This window comes from Pteropus vampyrus, unplaced genomic scaffold (assembly GCF_000151845.1).
Source record: "Pteropus vampyrus isolate Shadow unplaced genomic scaffold, Pvam_2.0 Scaffold152, whole genome shotgun sequence".
In the NCBI taxonomy this organism is placed as follows: domain Eukaryota; kingdom Metazoa; phylum Chordata; class Mammalia; order Chiroptera; family Pteropodidae; genus Pteropus; species Pteropus vampyrus.
In genome coordinates, this window is record NW_011888933.1 from 1676929 (window position 1) to 1697227 (window position 20299).

Here is a 20299-nt window from a genome sequence, read left to right on the forward strand (position 1 = left end):
TAGAATTTATACACAGACAAGTCCATGTGGCTTGTTTTATTAAATACCAGGTTGGATCTACTTCAAGACCAAATATGTCATATACTAACATGAGATATACTTCAAAGATAAAATCTTAAAACTAGCTATATTAAAAAAATTATGAGTATAAATGCATACAACACATACTTGGTAACATAAAATTTCTTAAAATTTCAAAATCAACTTACTGATATTCATTAGGATTCTTAATTAAATTGTGAGGATAGAAAAAAGGACTGGCTTAGGAGATGAGTGGGGAAAAAAATTAACTATTCCTTTGAAAAAGAGAAATATACATAAAATAATTCAGACTAATAACAAAGAAGAATGTTATACGTTTGAAGTTTATTAAACTCTGAAGCAAGCTTATGAAGCTTTGTAGAATTGTTCTTCCTGGAGGTTTTGAATATGGAGCCAATTTATATATATATATAAAAAATGGTTCTGGTCCATCTTGGAGGCAAGGCATGGACCAGGCAACTTCTATAGCCAAATACAAAAACTACAGTAAGATGCCCCTAAAATTAGTGGATATCAGCAAAGCATCATCCAACTATAAATTAACAGTTATCTGCTAAATACTATGGCACAAGAAATGGTTTGCAAATGTGCTGCTAAGTAGATGAATAGTACAGTCTAAGAACTGACATGTAACTAGAAAATGCTATAACCTTATCAAATGTATTCCAAACTTTTTAATAGAAAAGAAGCAGCCAGTATAACCTATAGAAACAGAAGTAGAAAAAAATATCAGTGTTTATCCAGGACTGTTCAGAGTAAGTACTCTTATTCTGTATGATAAGCTTCAACTTATTCTGAGAGAAGTAACTCAAAATGAAGATAAATAAGCTATAGGGTCTTGAACTAAGCAGATAATTGGTCTTCCAACATCTGATTCTAACATCTTTTAATTCTTAAATTCCTTACCTGTAGGAAGGCCTCCTCGAAAGAATTTCTCTTCGTTTTTGAGAATCAGTTACACTATCCACTGACTCCTGTGAATCTTCGCTTTCTGCAATAGTTGAAATCTAAAAAAAGAAAAACTTTATCTTGATAATCAAATTTAGTTCTCATAAAATTTTTTTATGAATTTTAGAAGTCAAATAAAAAAGGACATATATAAAACCTTATAAATGCTTCAGTAGATAAAAAGTCAGTTTTTATGGGAGATAACTATACTAATCACTCTCTTCTCCTCTTTACTTATTCTATAGAAGTCAGAGTACCTAAAAGTTTTGTTAAAACAAAACTTCTGTGACACCCAAATTTTGCTTAATCTCTTTCAGGACTTCATGTAATCAATCCTGAATGCGTCAATATTACCTGTCAGTTGTTTTCTTACAGTTAAAACAAAACTACCAAGTAAAATAAGGTTTCTGACATAACAGAAAGAATAAATGAATAAATATTTGGTAATACTTCTATATAGTGACTATACAAATATTTTCCTTTCCTACTATGTAAATGCTTGTGAATATATTTACAATTGTACAAATAAGATTGGTGATCCCTGACCACGTTCCTGATGGTTGTTTGAAGCAAGTTACTAAGAAGTTCTCTGCTACATATAGACATGTTTTAAAGTTGGCATTCTATTATTTTTATTAAACAAACACTTAAGGTAAAGAACTGTGCATTTCTGGAAATATTCCTGGACAGAAGAATAATGAAGGTATATTTAATAAAGGGATAATAATAGCAACTAGCATTTACTGAGAACTTACTACATGCCAGGTGCTCTGCTAAAGCACATACCTGTTATATTACTTAATACTCACTAAAAGAGTAACATTAGGCACTGGATAAGTATGATTATTATATCCATTTTATAGATGGAAGAACTAAGGCACAAAGAATTTAAGTAACTCATCCGAATCACAAAGCTGGGAAGTAGTGGAGCCACTGTCAATACTTGGCATCTCAGTTTCAGACATCCTTACTAGCATCAAAGTCCTATTGGTTCCAATCTCAAACCAGTTTTGACAGAAGCAGCAACCCAGAGATGTTTTAAGACTATTTTTAGACTAGAATTCCATTCATCTAGGTAAGCTTCTCTGTCAAATTTATACTGCCAAGTTTCCTTAGTCTACTCAACAAGACACTCCTAGTCTTTGCTGAACTAGGTGTGCATGAAGCGGTCAAGAGTGAGAATTAGATTTAACCAAGGCAAAAGGGTCTCTGTGGATTAGCTCCAGGTCAAAATTTATGGCAATGGCAATAAGAAAAAACATATTCAGAGGAACTTGAGAAATCCTAAAGGTACCTTGTATGTGGTCTGAGCCTAAGGGTTCTGGAGAGTGGGCACTCATTTTGACAGGGCTTTGTGATATGCACTCACTTTATAATGAAATCAGTTAAATCTAGTGATGCTTCAAAAAATATACCTACAATAAAGTAATGTCTCATCCAAACACTTTAAAGTATAAAAAGTATAGTCTTAAAAGACCTAAGAATTAACAGGGAACGTTTAAGGAATCCAGAAATGACAGATAAAAAGATGGCTAGGCTGAATTTAGCCTGTTCTCTGTAGAGTAGTAATAATACTACAGCTACTGCTAAAGGAGCACATATAACAATTTCCCTCTAATTTGTACCTGCTGTAACTAGCCCACTCAGCATAGTCTGCAGCCTTTCTCATAGATGTACATACAGTACATGAGCAGTTGTGAAAAGGCCTCAGCAGGTCAGAATTTCAAGGAACAAGACTGAACTCAAAGTGAACAGTACTATAACAAGTATTCACTGTCATTAATACTTCTCAGAACCTTAGTTGTTCTACTGTTCTTTCTGCCTTCTTCATTTGACCCTCATCCTTACAATCTTCTAAGGATATATAGTAACTTGAGCACACTCTCCTAAATCGAAAGTCTTGAAAACAACTTTAAAACATGGCACGTAATCCATCTACAGGACAGTTTTGAAATCAAGTAAATTAATGTTGCTTTTTATATATAGTCATTGTTTTTTCCCAAAATCAGTGGATCTATTGCTCTTAGTAGAAAAGCCCCTACTTCCTCTGATCTAAAAGATTTTATCAATTCAGACAGAACGTATTAATTTACTACTATATAGTAATTATTTAGAACTATGAAGCCAATTTCTATGGATTATCCACCAAAAACCAAAAAACAAGCAAATAAAACCAAAAACACACTGGAACTACATTTCTGAGACTAACAAAATCATATCAAAATCCTTTTTTATAAATACTATTATAGTTTAATATATTTAATAGACTTAAAAATAACCGTATGAAAAATTATATCCCAATTTTAAGTATCATAGACTATCATCACATTTCAATGACAGAGCCACTTCCTCTGGGCTTCACCTCCTGTCACCTCTTATAAACAAAACCCCTTTCTGGCCTCCTTAAATAGGTCTTTAACCATGGCCATTTATAAGTTAAGAAATTTTCAAAAAGCCAAACTATCACTTACAGATGTAAAGTTTGAGATCTATGGTTTTCAACTTCCTTTTATTAAAAACTCATCACCTGTTTATGTGTGAGAAAACCTTCCTATTTTGATGTTTTTTGAAATTTCAAAATAAAGTATCAGGGAGAACCAAAGCAATGGTAATATTAGCTGTTTTCCCCTAGAAACTTAAGTACTTTTCCTGGGTAGAGTTCAGACTCACAGTTTAGATTTTTTACTCACTGGATCAAGAAGTTTAATAAAAGCCTAGAGCAATGATTTCCAAACTCTTTGGACCGCAGCTCACCCTTATAAATTAAGCAAAATTTACATAAGTATATAAATTTCTTATTTGTAATTTCAAGTGTTATTTATAAAACAATTAATTTTTAAAGAGATAGATCAAATATAAATATTAAAATATATTTGTAAGTTTCTTAAAGATAAATCATTTAATTTTTCATAATAGTGAGTGATTTGCTGTAATATGCTTCCTCAAAAATCATTTAATATTTTATAAGTGACTAAAAAAATCCGATTCTAAGCTTGGGATTTTGAAATGTGATTTAATACCTGCTCTTGTTGAAAAAGAGAACCATGAGATGTAGATATAAAAGTAAGTGCATTTTTGGCTGGGCTTATTAAATAATCGCTTTTCATTTTCGTCTGCTGTCAGTCAGCTGTGTGCTAATAAAAGGTGTTATGCTTTCATATTTTAACAAATAAGTTCAATACCTATTGAAACTAGAAAACTTTTGAAAAATTTTAGAAAATTCTATTTCTGGGGTTTTAAAAGTATATACATTTGAGTTTTTAGATGACAAATTAAATTGTTTGCAGTTAATAAAAAAGTATGGACACATTTCCAAACTTCCATTTTCAAAATGCTCTCTCCACAGCAGAAGTTTCTTTCAAAAAGCCGTTACTCTCACATGCTTTCCTAGAAATAGTTGAAATTTTTTTCAAAAATTTGTGGAACATTTGTCTTATGTAAAAAACAAACAAGTAACTCATCCTTATGTTAGATAACTCTTAAATACTCTGTGCTCCATGATAACCCTTTAATCTTTACGTTGCACAAGAGATTTTTACTGTGGATATCACCACATTACAAAGTATTGTAAAGATTCTATCAACAATTTCATCTCTAACCACTGTCTCCCTTACTTATTCTATTTGAGCTACATCTCCTTGCTATTCTTTGATATGTAAAGCATACTCTTATTTCTGAGGCTTTAGACTTGCCTTTTTATTATTTGTATGGGTTAGCCTCCTTCACTGCCCTGTGCTCACCATGCTTCTCTGATCACCCGACATAAAATAGAACATCCTTCTCTGGGAATCATTCTCCATCTCTTTCCCCTGCTTTAATCATCTTTTCAGCTCTTATCTTCACCTGACATATTTTATTTTTTCATGGTCTCTCTTTGCTCAAATGTGATCTTCATGAGAATAGAGAAGTATTATTTATTCACTGTTGTCTTTCAAAGAACCTAGAATAGTGCCTGGCACATAGCATGTGATAAATAAAAATTTGTTGACGGAATGAATGTAATCATTTAAGGTAACATAACTCATAAATCCCCTGACATGTTTAACCTGCATTATATTAAAAATGTATCCAAAAACAACAAATGACAGGTGAGGATGCCACTGTTAATGTCCCATTATTTTGGAGGATTCTCACATAATCTGTGAGATCTGGCTCATACATACACTTCAATAAAGTTAGGGCACCAACGTCAAGCCATATATTATATTAATATAGCTTAATTTCTAATATTCTTAGATTAAAAAATATAAACAGAAGTCTTAATATATTATTTTCACACCTGAGAATTGTACCTTGTATATTTTGGTAGTGTTATTCTAGAATACTAATATTCTTCCATCTAGAAGTGTGAGGGGCCATTTTTCTCCTTGTTTGACTACCTATTCCGATATAAACTATCTAGTTATTAATACTAATCACTGTTAATCTGCTGAAGTGACCATTAAAGCTCTGTAATAGATTCTCCATGGTTTAGGTCCTTTAAAGAAAAAAAATACTACATTTGTGTCTCCACTTGTAGAATTTATGCTTTCAATTATAAGCATAGCTCCCATTAATGGAAAAATGTGTTCTTAAAACAGTAAACACATGTCTATAGTTAACTGCCATATAACCCCCTAGGTCTTTATTATTATTATCATTGCCACAAAGTAAAGGTTAAAATGAAGAATATAATAAATGAATATTATATATTATATCCAAAAATTATAACCTTTAATTTTGTGGCTATAATTTTGGTAATTATAAGTGAAAAAGAAAAAGATTAATGTGAGATTTGGAATCTAGTTTCTACTATTATCAAGAGGAAGATACAAGTAGTGAATTAGTAATGACATAGTGTGGAAAACAGTAAAGTAGCATTCAACGAAATAAAAACTGAGGCAAAGAATAGGAGACTATAACTGAGTTAGTGTGATTCCACAGAAATCAAATTCTTTGGTCTTTACCTGGACAACGATGTCTCCTATTTGGTTAACAAATTTTATTCCCAGTATCCTTCAGTATGGAAATTCATACAATTTAATGATTTCACATGAAAACATTCTTTTTTTTCCCATTAAGAGTTCAAGCAAACCAAAAGCACAAGGACAGAATGAAGAAGAGATGGGTTAATAGAATCTCAATACCCAGTAGTATGATGTGGCTGACAAAATCAAGTATGTCCTTTCAATGTTAACAGAGTACTTCTAGAACAAAGGAGGCACTTTTCCTTCTACAAATATCAGTCTTGCTACCATACTCAAGAAAAATACAACAGCTTATCCACAAGAAGACAAGATGGTGATGTGAAATCAAAGCTACACCATATAATAAATGGCTGAAGACAAATAGGCAACTGTTTAGTCTGGATTTTTTTTTTTTTTAATGGGAAGGGGGCAGGAAGTGGAGAATAGGAAGCAGTCCAACAGAAAAGAAGTTAAACTTGCTCAACTAGTACCTGAGGATAGAAATGGGTCCACCAGGTAAAATTCTGGTTCAGTGCAAGGAAAAGTCTTTTAGCAATTACCCCTAATCATAAATCGGTTACCTCAGGAGATAAGAGTTTCTTTTCCCTGAAAGAGTTTGAGTAATACTCGACTACCATTTGGAAGAGGGGAGAAAAGATATATAGAAAAATTAAGCAATAGACTAATGGCTGGGTAAGAAGTTTGGCTTAGACCTAGAAGATCTCTAGGATTTTTACTCAAGCCTGAATTTCATGTTTACAGAGAAGGGAAGGACAAAGACAAAGAATAATTTCTCACCTTCCTTTCTAAAAATAGTTCTCCACAAATCTAAGACCTAGGACTCACCTGAGTTCCGGAGAAAAGTCTTTTTAAGTCCTTACAGGAAGACTGTGAAGCAAAAAATAGGAAATGGGAGGCTTGGGGTTATGGCCTACTTGAATGAACATTCAAGTCTTTTTTTCTTTTTCTTCAATAAGCTCACTGCAAAATGTAGTGAGCTCTAGGTTTTCCCTACAATTAATTAGTCACCTTCAGAAGTCTATGTGTCTTTAATTCCTTTGGATCCATCCTAAAGAGCAATCTCTCCAAAGACTAAGATAACATGCGTAGTATAATCCCCAACTCTTAAGGTAGGTATATTTTCTGAATACATCATTATTTCAAAGTTATATACCCTAACTTAGAACCTTAAATGCAGCTGGTTTTACAAATGCTTTATGTGATCTCTAAATTCAAATAATAGCTTAGGTAAGGTTATCAATTAATTTTTGACAAGAGTTTCCCCACCCCAGTTTCATGTTTAGAAAATTACAGTCATTATTTTTATGCCTCAATTTTCCTTAACTGAGGTACATCTGTCTTACAGTTTCTCCCAAACATTTCCACTTTATCCCATGTACTTAATGATTTCCCCTGATCCATTATTTTTTTCTGTAGCTTAAGTATTTTTTGTATAAGTCTGTTCTTGTGTATGTGTTCCTATAAGATGACTATATAGATGCAGCATATTCTTTTACTGTAAAGTAAAATAAAACTCTGAACTAGATATGTTCCTATTTTCATAACTAATAAAAGGAGAAAGATATGGCTATAAACAACAGTTACAAAAGTAGATGCAGAACTTTTTATACACATACCTGAACTGTCTGGACTTGTGGAGACTGAATAACTGATGGCTGGGCCGCCTGAATAACTCCATGGACTTGAACTGTCTGCCCATTGGGCAGCTGTACTAAAGTTACGGTGGGAGCAGATGATGTTGCATGAGCTGCTGGCATAGATACCTGTGGTGTTGAACATGAGAAAAAATTACCATCACAGATACCTTTTTGAGAGTACTCATGTTCAATTTAAAGCAACTTTTTAGCAGCAAAAAGATGTCCTTTCTGCTAGATAAGTACTTCGTTACTGTGAAAGAAACTAATGATTAAATCGAACCGTCTTAAAAAAAAACAACTACAAATGCCTCCCCCCACCCTCATTTTTCAACTCCTCCCAAATGACAAAAACCAAAATATTTTTTAATGTAGTATCAAAATATGTAACACAGACTTCCTCTGAACACTAAATACCACTTTATTTGTATGGTGCTTTACGTTTTCACATCTGCTTTCATATCCAATTTCTCATTTTGCTCTTCAAAGAACTCAAGACTAAGTAATAAGGATTATCTCCATTTTAGAGACAAATATCAAGTGTTCAAAGAGATTAAGTAATTTACTGAAAGTCAAGAGATATGTTAGACTTGAAGAAACACAAGAGTCTTCATAATATCATGTGTCAACTAAGCCATGTTCTAAAATATAATTGCTCTCAAACTTGGACAAAACTTAGCTACTACGTCTAGAACAAATATACGTTTTATAATATACAGCACAGTTTCTATTTTAAACTAATTACAAGTATGCCTTTCTTTAATGAGAAAGTATTAATAGGTATTATAATCTGAAATCTGCTATTCCTGCCCCCCAAATAAATCACTACACTGGTAACAGTTGATATTTTAAGAATTTATTTTCCTTTTGAAGGCATAAAGCAGAGTTGAGAAAATATAAGAGAAACAAATTTTTTTCCTGAAGCACAAAGGCGGCTATTTTAATGAGTCAATATCTAGGTACAAAGGGCTCTTATGTCATTCATATCTATCAGATGGTCTGTATTTTTCCTCTGTTGTACACATTCAGGGTAGGGATTTTATTTGCTCTTTTAGTAAACAGTTACTAACTAGGTACCTATGTGCTGAGAACAATGTTAGAACTGAAACTACAGAAATGAGAAAGACATAGATCTTTGCCTTTAAGAAAATTATTGGGGTGTACGTGTGAAGAAATGGGGGAAAAGAACACAAATGAATATAATTCAGTGAAGTAATAAGGTTTGTGAAGAAAAAATGAACACACTAAGGGGAGCTACCCCAACCCACCTGAGAGGAGGCGAGGCTACCAGGGAAGAAAGTGAATCTGAAATAAAGAATACAAGTTAGGCACGTTATTATGACTTGCGAGGGAGAGGCACAGAATTCCGGGCAGAGAATAGCACTGGAAAAAACAAAGAGAAACAGTGTGGTCTGTACACGGCAGAGAGGGAAGACCAGCAGTCAATACTACTGGATCACTTAAGTGTGTCACTATATGATGTAGGAAGTAGGGGGAGACGAAATAACAGAGGTAGGCAGGGGCTACATAGGCTAGTCATGAAAAACCATACATATGTTAAAGAACTTGCATTTTACCCTGAGAAGATTGGGAAAGGCACCGAAGGGCTTTGAACTCCTGAATATCATAATGAGGTTTGCATTTTAGATAGATCTTTTTAGTGGTAGTGTGAAAGATATTTATTTCAGAGGAAGAACAAAGTAGAGGTGAGGAAACTGACTGAGAAAGCCTATATATTAGTAAAGGTAAGAGGATAATGGCCAGAAATAAAGCACTAATTGTGGGGATGAGAGACGTGATTTAATGAGAATTCAGGAGGCATGCCAGAAAGGGCTTTATTAGTGACTGGTTGAAGGAGGTAAGAGAGGAATCAAAGATATCCCATGTATTTCATATTTGGACGAGAATTAGGAGATTATGTTATCAATTGAAACAGAGAACATAGAAGGAGAAACTTTTCATGGTTGTGGTGGTGGTGGCAGATGATAGAACTAACTGATCTGACATTTGAATTTGCAGAGATGTTTAGCAGGCAGGCAAATATCTGACTGAAGCTTGGGGGGAAGATACCTAATGAAGGTAAAGTTTAAAACCATGAGCTTCCACCTTTGGACAGTTAGGAAGTCCTTCCCTATTAATTGTTTTCCCTCTGATCAATATAAATCTTGCTTAGTTTTACCTGGTTCTCAAAATGTGGTCTGTGGACTACATCCATCAGTGTTACGTAGGGTGCCTGTTTATAAATTCAGCCTAGACTATCTGACGAACCCATGGATACTTTCTCCTACACTGAATCACAACCTTAAGTTATTCAGAGTATCTCATCTCAGTTCCATATAAAAGCTCTTCTCATATTTGAAGCAATTATTATGTCCTCTTCTGAGACTCTTCCAGGGTAAATATAACAAGCTAACTCAATGAATGATCCCTTTTCTCCCCTGATCATTCTAAGTTTATATGTCTCCTTTCATCATAATTTATAAAATGCAGATACACAAAAATAAGATAAAAAATCACTTATATTCTTACCACTCAGAGCTAATTACTTAATATTTTTGCTGTAGATCTAGGTATTTTTTTAAAGGTACATATATACACTAAATTTTGATAACACTATCATGTAATCTATTTTATCTTTTGAATCCATTATAAATATCTTTGCATTCCATTAAATCTTCGTTAATGGTTTTAATGGCTGCATAATAGTAAAAATTATACAGTTTATTTAATCAATTCCTTATTATTGTATATTTAGGTTTTTAACTTTGCCTACTGCAAGAAGCTACGACTACCATCCTTTTAATCAACTTTTCAGTTAAATTCATAAAAATTCATTCTTGGGAGAGTTTGAAATCTTGCTCCCTGGCATATGTCGTCATCAATTTAGCTCAAATAAACTCTTATGAAAATTAAAAGAAAAAAATTCTCATAGTCAAAACTCATATTTTTTTTTCCACTTCAAAAAAACCCTGTATATTCCAACAGTAAAATAAGACACCTCATTAAGATTGTCCTCCCCTTCACTAGTTACTTTTTTTCTTGTTCATTGATCACATCACAATAATCTTGGATTTTACGATTTTATTATATTTTTCTAGTATTAAAAACTAATGAAAAATTAACAAGTATCAGAATTATAAGAGAAAATTATGTCAAAAATGTATGATGTATGTGTTAAGGACTTGGAGAGCCAGTATAAATGGACTCTGTAGTTGGGAATAAAAAGAACAAAAAAAAACATACAAATGGGAATCAGCTTTTTTCCCTAACTGTCCAAACTCAGATATCATGTCACCCCATTTTTAAAAGTCGTTAAGTGCTAGAGGACTGCTTGATAATAACGACACACTGAACATGTGCATATAGTTTTGCTCCTTACTGAAACTCCAACTAAACTTCATGAAATCGATTTTATTTTTACAGGCATAATCACACTGCATAGGAAACTGGGAAAGAATAAGAATTTTGGAGGCTGGGAAGCAGATGGATGAATGGTATTGAACTCAGAAGACCTCAAAAAGCCAACTCGTGAAGCGGAGGCAGGGAAAGCCTGATTTGCACCACAAAAATCCTTACTGAGGCTCAGGATCTAAGACACTCTGGAAGGTGGAGTGAAAGGAGATGCTGAAAATAAGAAAGGCTGGTTAAGAAGCAATTAGATCTCCTCCTCAACTCCCTGTGGGTGAACAACTAATGTATCCCATGCTGACAGAGAAATGGAGATTTATTTTCTGGACAGAAGGTCCCTTAACTTTGATTGCCTAACACCAGGCACTGCAAGGGTGGAATACTAAATCTCAGTCGTCTTTTCCCATTTGGCTCCTAGGCCTTTACCATATAAGCAGGGTATTCCCAAAGCTTGCTTTGGGGAACCTGACCAACACCAAGGGGCAGAAGACAGACTTAAAAGATACTGACATTGGGAATGCCACAGTCACCATAAGTGAAGCTCACAATTCATAGATATTAGGCCCAAAACATGTCCACAGAGCTTCCAATACAGCTTTTAAACCTGAGCAGACAACCACAAATTAATAAACATTTGAGGAAAGCTTTGGATAGGAAAGATGGAGACCAGAACAAACAGAAGGAGAAAAAAAGCTATACAAAGGAAAATCTATGTGGGGAGAAGAAAACTTGAAACAAAATCTAATTAATACTCTCAGAGATAAGAGAAAAATATTGCCTTTGTAAAACCTAAACAAGATGCTATTAAAACACAAAAGGACTATTCAGAGAACAAAAGGTACTCTTAGAAACACTATAGCAGAAATAAAAATCTCAACAAATGGGTTGGAATGTGAAGTTGAAGAAATCTCCCAGAAAGCAGAACAAAAAGACATAAAAAAACAAGAAAAGATGAGAAAATTAGAGAAATAGTCTTTAAGTATAACATCTGGATCACAATGATCCTAGAAAAGAGAGAAATGAGAAAAAAATATCAACCAAATAATTTAAAGAAATTTCCCAGAATCGAAAACATGAGTTTCCATTATACAAGGGCCCACCAAGTACACTTCAGTGGATGAAAAATGATCCAAACCATGGCCCTAATAACCCGATAATAAAATAATGAAGCACTGTGAACAGAGACAAGATTTTTATAAGATATCAGACATACAAACTAAAACAGATTTAGCCTCTTCAAACAGCAATACTAGAAGCTGACTATTTAGATCAATGCCTTCAAAATTTTAAAGAAAAATGCTTTATCAAAAATTCTTTACCCAAACTTGTTCAAGAAATCACGAAAACATGCTTTACTATATCAAGAACACAAACTCCACAAGAGGACAGTAAGGGGAAAGGAATTTCTAGAATGACATTATATAGCAGGCTTAGAGGATAAGCAGACCAGACAGAATAGTATGGCCCAAGAAAAAGATATGTTGAGGGTCATCACCATGAAGGTACCTGTTGACTGAATGCTTGGGGCAGCTCAGATTCTTACCTGTGCATGCTTTCTTTGATCACATACTGATGAAGTCCTGGCTCTCTCCCCTGTGTTTCTGCACCTGCCTCTTCTGAGTACACTGCCTCATCTCCAAGTGTCTTCTACTCCTGTGGGCTGGAGATTGGCCCAGACACAGAGCAGCACTCTCCTTCTGACTATATTCCTGCTAGAGGCCCAATTTTTGGCCCATACTTAAGCTCATTGTTGTTTGCCTTCTATTTTCCAAGACCCCACTCTTGCTCAGTGACTCCCCTGGAGGAGCTTTTAAACTCTTTGTGAAGCTGAAGCTCAACATCCCACAGCCTCTGCTAGCATTATTTTCTCCTGGGAGCCTTTATCTGAAAATAGCATAGTCTCTTACCCTACCAGGTTTATGTTTGTTTTTATATTAATCACCTTTCTCACTCATACATATGCAAACAGTTGTTAATAAAATATTTAGGGAAAAATATATATGAACAAAAATAAGGATGAGAGAATGAAACCTTAGAGATAGAATGTTTCAGACAAAAGTAAACGAATTATGAATTATATTTAAAATATACAGTAAACAAACTACTATCACCCTTGAAATTTACTTGTGTCAGTTTATTTGCTTATCCTATCTTTTTAGTTTAAGTGCATGTAAATTTAGCCTTTCAGATTACCTGCATTCCCATGCCCCCAAATAAATCTATATATGAAAAAAAGCAGTTATATTAGGTTTTCTTCCCTTGTTTAAGAGACAATTAATCTACCCATCAGTTAAACTGTAATTACTTCTGAATCATGTTGCTACAAATAGCATATTAGTGTTTGACAATACATCTTTGTTATTACTGAATAAATACTATCATTTCTAAAATTAGGCTAAGTAAATAGGATTTTGATATTCTAAGAATGTCTCTGCTTGTTCTATGTAGTAAAAACTAAATTCTCTTGTCTGAAACATATTCCTCTCGAAGAGACACAACTTGGAATCTCTCCATGTATTTTATACCTGGGCTAATGTGGCAATCTGTGGCTGGGCTTGAACTGTCATTTGCTGGTTTTCAGGTTCTGTTACAGCTGCATCTCCACTCTGCTGGTTCTCTGCTCCAGATTCCATGGTCATTTAGTCACCTACAATAATATGGAAGAGTGTTACAAGCACTACAGTGCTTTGTGATTTTGTGACTTTAAAGGCAAATTTCAAGTTCTGAATAGGTATATGTGACGGTTAGGTTAGCAAACGCACTCAGAAATCTAGTTAAAATATAATGTAAACTGAATTATAAGACTTGTCCAAATTTGCTGAGCTGTAGTTTTCATTCCTTCAAAACGAAAACAAAAAAACCAACAAAACAAAAACAAAAACAAAAAAACACACCAAAAAACCTTTTTTCCCCGTGCTATTTCTTCCCAATGAGATAGCACTCCATCTAGATGTTAAGTAGATATAAAAAGGGATTCCTCTCTTCCATGAATCTCCCCTATTAACAAGGAGAGGAGGGGTGACAGCATAGTTATAATTTTTCAAACTGTACCAATCAGGTATGGAGAAAGGGTACAGAGTAGAAGTGAGCTGATGACAGGGTCTACAAGATATTTTCATGGTACCTCCTAAAGGGTGTTATTCCTTTCTCTTACAAGAAAGAGAAATTATAAGCTACTTCCATAGGAAATTACTGGAAGTAGGACAAAATCAGCCCAAGTTTCAAGGGCTCAAGTTGTGTGTGTCAAGATCGAAAGGTGGGATAAATAGCCACAGGGCCAAATTACAAGGCCCCAAACACCGAAAATATTAGTGTTCTGATTCTGCAACGCTGCACACACACACGAAACAACTTTAAAAAATGTTAACTGCAAAATTCTGAATAATAAAGGCTGATATATTTTTTACTTTGGGGGTCTGCTTTGCTAGGTAAGGGCTTAGTATTTGTTGGGTAATCTGGCACTAGATGGCAGAAAAAGTTAAGTGGAGGGCAGGTCCTAGCGGCAGCAGTTAAGTGGAGGTTAGAGAAATTTCTGATCATGTGTCAAGTATTCATGATGAAAAAGATTACTTCTTACTGTGCTACTACTGTTATCTTTCAGTGCTTAGCATATTACCAAAATGAATTTATTAATAGTTAAGACTACCTATAGTGATTCCATAAATAACACAAAATTCCAATACTCTTCCATAATTTATTACATTTATTTTATAATTCTGAAATTCATATCAAAAATTGTCACTGATCCTTATGTGATTACTACAAACCATCAGAATGTATCATATACTAATTGGTCATTTACAGAGTTCTATAAAAAAAAGTGTTTTACAAGTGACAGTTAAAAATGAAAATAAAAATATCTCTGGAATATAAATAATTTAGAAATACAGAATCCATGACACAGATGACAAAGAAAAAGGTCAAAAGACCTGACAACACAATTACTTAAAACATTCATTTGGCAAAAGCCACCAAGACAAGTGCATAGGGAGAAAATATCTGCCATACAATGAACACAATAACATCTAGAATATGGAGAAAGTACTAGTCAATAAGATAGGGTCAAGGATAGTCACTGTAGAAGTTTTTAACAGAAAAAAGTGGAAACAAGTATTCATCATTAGGAGGACCATTAAAGAGATCAAAGCAATAAAAAATAATTAAGTGTGTCTATTATGTAATGACACATAAAGCTTTTCAAGACTGAGTGAAATGGCAAGTCATGGAACACACTGCAAAACAGACTCCCATTTATGTTAAAAACAAGTAGAACAAATTGTTGTAAAGGTGTATGCATGGAAAAAGATGTGGGAAGTTTTACACTAAACTTCCCACAAAGTGATAGCTCTGAATAGAGGAAACTTGGGTAGAAGAAGGAAGGATGACTTTCACCTTACTTTTTACATATTTTTTGTATTAATCTTTTCTTCCTGTGAGCAAAGATTCGGTATTACTTGTATGATGTAAGAAAAAATTAATACCAGAAGTCATGGATAAGATTTTGAAACTATGAACCAAAATCGATATTTCAACTATGATTGAGATACTGACAAAAATTTTTTTAATCCTATTTTAATATTACTATTTTTGTTTAAATTTTCCCTAAATTGTTTACATTTCCAAAGAGTAAAAATAACCATTTAAAAAAAAATTATCAAATAGCTTCATTATCATTTGTGATAATTCGCTGAGCTGTGTACTGAATACTCTGTGTTCTTTTAAACTAAAAAATTTAAGAAAGACATCAAAAGTCACAGAAAGCAACATCAAGAGCAAAAGTTTATATATCCTAAATGTTGTGCATACTTGTTGTCTGGAAGAAAGTGGCACATGAAAGCAAAAAATAACCCCTAATCTTTACAATAAATAAATGAATCCATTTGAGGACAGTACTGAGTCAAGTCAAATAAAAATGCAAACCTATACTTTTCTCCATCTCCTCCCCTAAGCCATTTTTAATAAAGATAAATACAAATTTATCATCACAATACCTCCTTTGTAGACAGAATACATGCAACCATTTTAAAAACTTCATTGCAAGCAACATTTTTTTAACCTATACTGTCATCCATACAGTTTCACTCCACCATTTGATTAACAGTAATCTAAGGCATGGTGCTTTTGTGTTTATTCTAACACATCTGGAATTTTTAATTTTTTTGAAATTTAAGGTATAGGGCATCATTATAACTTTTTGTTTTAGAAAATATTAATGACTATAATAAAGGAACAAAACCATTAGCTAACATAAGCAATTTATAGCTACAAGACACGTTCAAAACAGAAATGTGATTTGCATCCTTCTTCCTTCCCCAACTAGATAATATTCTTTCTAAACTGAGAGCATTTCACTATTATTTCATTCATTCATACTACTAATATTTTTTCAGAGGAGGGGGCAGCCTTCTTAATTTTTGTAACTCTTAGCTTTAGATATCACTGGAGCAACAAATGTTGTCTTTCATCAGAAAATTCAGGCCTTTCTCAAAGTGGAGCTGAGAATTATTCAAGGAAGAACAATCTGTATCAGATGACAAACTCACTGACTCAACTGTAACAGACACTATCCTTCGGTTTTCACCTGGAAGGTACTGAAATAGCAGTCATCCAAATAGACTAAACTAGCATTTGATGTGGGTGTCTTAATTTTGGATTTTGAAAACTTGGTTCTTTTTGTTTGTATCTTCAGGTGGGAAGAGATGTTATGGTATCATATGTACAATCTTTATTTTTTTTAAATAGTAGCTTTATTTTTTATTTATTATTTTTATGGTGACATTGGTTAACGAAATCCAGTAAGTTTCAGCTGTAAATCTTTATTTTTCTACAACAGAAAAATAACCCAGCAGCAGTCTAGCCAGTAGTACAGTATGCAAAGGATCAATTAACAAAAACAAGACATGGGTTTCCAAAGTTGTTTGAAGAAAGGAAATTCCTAATTCATTACACAAATCAATGCTTTTTAGGACTACAAAACAAAAAACATTGAATACTACTACAAAGAAACAGTTCATGTACATATGAACTGAGAGAGAATGTTCTATAAATATTGAGCCTGAAACATTAGAAACAGAATGAATCTCGGAAATCACTGAAAATCTAGTATGAGCTTGACAGCTTTGTGATTCTTGTTCCTCCAATAATTCTGAATTTTAAACTTTGGGATATTTAAAATTTGGGGAATTTTATGATTTATCCCTAAATATTAACATAATCCTTTAGAAATTATGAATTTATAACAAATTACAAAATAGTGTCATGTGTAAAACAAACAAAAAATTTTAAACCAATTCAGAAAGATACATACCATTTTGCTATAATGGTCTTTAGAGTTTTACTTCTTAATATGAAAAATAAAAAGCAAAGTGATTCTGTAGTATTATTCACCCAATCTTGAGAGAATCAATGCTGCTCTAAGTAGCTGAGAAAACCTAACACTTGGTGGAAAGCTGGATCTGTCACCAAGTGGTTGCTGGACCAATCAAACTTTTTGTGTTTCAATTTCCTCATCTGTAAAAACAAGGGAGATGGATTAAAAGATCTCTTTCTATTTTAAATGCTCTGCTCCTAGGAACTGACACCACAAGATGTACATACACACAATTATGAAGGCCACTTAATAAAATAGTATATATAATAAAAGAAATTTCTGTTACTATATAGTAATGTATATAATAAAAGGAGACAGTTTAATTAATAATAGGTCATCTAGCCTTTTGAACATGAGCAAATACCAAAATATTACCACTTATTTATATAACATCTTGATAATGCAACACTTGAGATAATTAGCAATACTTTTTAAAAATGCTACTAGACTATTATTCAATAAAGATTCTCTCACATGGTGAACAGTGTCTCCTTTACTCATTATATTGCTCTAGTCATAACTGTTGTTATAGTTTTATAACAACATAGTATTAAAGTTTAACAGTCTCTTAAGTTTCAAAGAGGATAAAGCAGCTCTCCTTTCATCTTAGAACTTTAAGGAATCTATCTGACTAGGGCTGTATCGCTTTTGTGTCCTTTACACAGTAAAGATATAGATATTTAACAGTTTAAAATGTAGTTTAGATAAACATCTCAACAAAGTGTCAAATGAACGTTTCCATGACATTTAAGAGAAGAGAATATGTTCTGCAATAATCAAGACTGATGGAGTCCCAAAGAGTACTGAAGATGAATATAGTATTGATAACTGTGGGGAAAATAACTCTTCTGATAAGAAAAAGAGTAGGAGAAAAGGCTTAAATTATGGTAGACTTTTAGAGAAATGATTGAGTCTATGGCTGGTGTCAGATTTTAACAGAAGCAAAGAGAAAAATAATAATACAGAATGGTTACTTCAGAGCAATCAACAACTAGAGTAAAATGAGAATATGAGAATGATGTCTCTTTAAAGTAAGTTATCAGGTTTTTATATGACAATGGATTTTACTTCTACTCTATATAGCAATATAACCTGAGGGAATTCGCTAGTGAATAATTCCCTTTTCTAAAACCAACAATATTTTCAATTTGAACAGTTTATATACATTGTATTTGTATTACAGTATCACATCTGAGCACTTATATGTCATGCACTATTCAAGTTACTGGGGATAAAGAAATAAAAGTTTAAAAAAATTTTCCTTTGTAAATTTATATGAAGGGGCAGGTAAGAGAAGGTGAACAAGTAAATGTATAACAAATCAGATGGTGAGGAGTGTGTGAAAATAAAACTGAGAAGAATGTTGGAAGGATTTTCAGTATTATAAAAGCTGACCAGTGCAATCTTCATGGATTTAAAGTAGTATTTAAATCCGCCTACTTAGCACCTATAGAGAACTATACACCAAGTCAGGGACAATTTTTTGGTAGCACTATTTCCATATCTATCCTTACCTACTGAGTTAACTAAAAGCTCATCAAACAAGAAAGCAAGCCCAAATCAGTCTGCTAACGATCGTTAAGCAAAAGTAAAGAATGCTGCAGATCTTCTCCTTGTTCTTTTTCCTAAAATATTTTGACCTTTAAGAAGTGCCCTAGTCCTTACAATTCTAAACATTCTAGTTCAAGTTTATGAAAAATAAACCCATCTCCCCCACAACCTTGTCTACTTTTTAATCACTTAAATTTATGGCCAATTTAATCCAGATAAGGAGACTAAGTATTCAGATATGAACTGTGAATTTTGACTCTGTAGAACAATGAATGCATTCATGACAGAACATATGAACACGTGATTTTTTTAAATGACATTAATTATAAATAAGAAAAAAAAACATCCCCTCCACCCAACACCAAATAGATTCCTCCTGAACTCATTTACCAACCCAAAAGTCCAGGGATTTAAGAAAATTCTATAAGCAGAAGTCTTAAGCCCACAGCATAACCATTGCAAAAGGTACATTGGAGCACACGATTTTAAAACTAAATGACTATTCTGTCATACTCAAATGTATTACCAAAAATATTTTGTAAAAGTATACATAGAAACATCTATGAGCAATACATAATACTTTCTACATAATTATTTGGTTAACTGTTACTTAGTTTTTAAGATATTATAACTGTTTGAAAGCCTTGTTAACACATTTTTAACACCTTCGACGTGTCTTGATTAATTTTCTGAAGTGTTATGCAAAATGTTCAGGTGCTACACAACAGACTTCGGCTTTCCAGGAATAAATAACTATGTTGCACTCTCTCTTTCCCTTTATTTTCCTTGTACAATTTTTTGGGGGTTGATAATCTGGAATACTTGTCATTTACCTTTATCAAATGTCCAATCTAGCAGAAGTGAGATGTATGCAATCATACTGAAAATTTAGCAATGCTCCAGGTTTCTGATGCTCATGATAGAGTTTTGATATTAAATACAGAACAATTTCACTGAAACCAGATAGGAAAACAGCATATTCGAATATTGTATGTGTATACATACATGTCAGTATGTGTATATATATGTACATACACACACACACCGCTCAATTCAGCACACATATCAACTATAAAAAAACTTTATACACCCTAACAAAATGGGATTATATACATTTTTAGAGAAACAGAACAGGCGATGTGATAAAATAAATTGGTATCTTTATTAAGCTAAGTAAATTCTAACATAGTTTTCAAAAATGATTTCTTTGTGCTCTTACTAATAAGGTTTTTCTCTCTTAATTGGAGGACAAATCGATACCTCGGCCCTAGTCGAGATATTAGAGGAAGGCAAGAAAGTTATATATGAAGTTAATTCTCTGTAATTTGAATTAAGACTTAATCATTTATAAGATAAACGAAATCTTCAAAATTTGTTTG

General features: G+C 33.1%; 2 protein-coding genes across 11 annotated transcripts in view; one reads left to right on the forward strand and one right to left on the reverse strand.

Annotated features, from left to right (window-relative positions):
* The window catches only part of METTL21A (methyltransferase like 21A), a 54608-nt gene extending 41490 nt beyond the window's left edge, over positions 1-13118 (forward strand). The window contains exon 3 of the mRNA XM_023536296.1: positions 11015-13118. Coding sequence (XP_023392064.1) covers positions 11015-11082 — 68 coding nt within the window. The 3' untranslated portion in view covers positions 11083-13118. The remainder of the gene's footprint in view (positions 1-11014) is intronic.
* Positions 1-20299, reverse strand: part of CREB1 (cAMP responsive element binding protein 1) — a 57658-nt gene that overhangs the window by 26358 nt on the left and 11001 nt on the right. For 3 of the 10 annotated variants that reach the window (XR_896432.2, XM_011369659.2, XM_011369655.2), the window contains exons 2-5: positions 13525-13646; positions 7574-7720; positions 6783-6824; positions 949-1049 (exon numbers count right to left, since the gene is read on the reverse strand). Coding sequence is in view for 8 of the 10 variants with exons in the window: in XM_011369659.2 (XP_011367961.1) it covers positions 949-1049; positions 6783-6824; positions 7574-7720; positions 13525-13638 (404 nt within the window). In the remaining 2 variants the exon portion in view is untranslated. Of the gene's footprint in view, positions 1-948; positions 1050-6782; positions 6825-7573; positions 7721-8859; positions 8897-13524; positions 13647-17306; positions 17510-20299 lie in introns of all 10 variants that reach the window. The other 7 variants (XR_896433.2, XM_011369660.2, XM_023536293.1 and 4 more) reach the window with 5 other exon arrangements.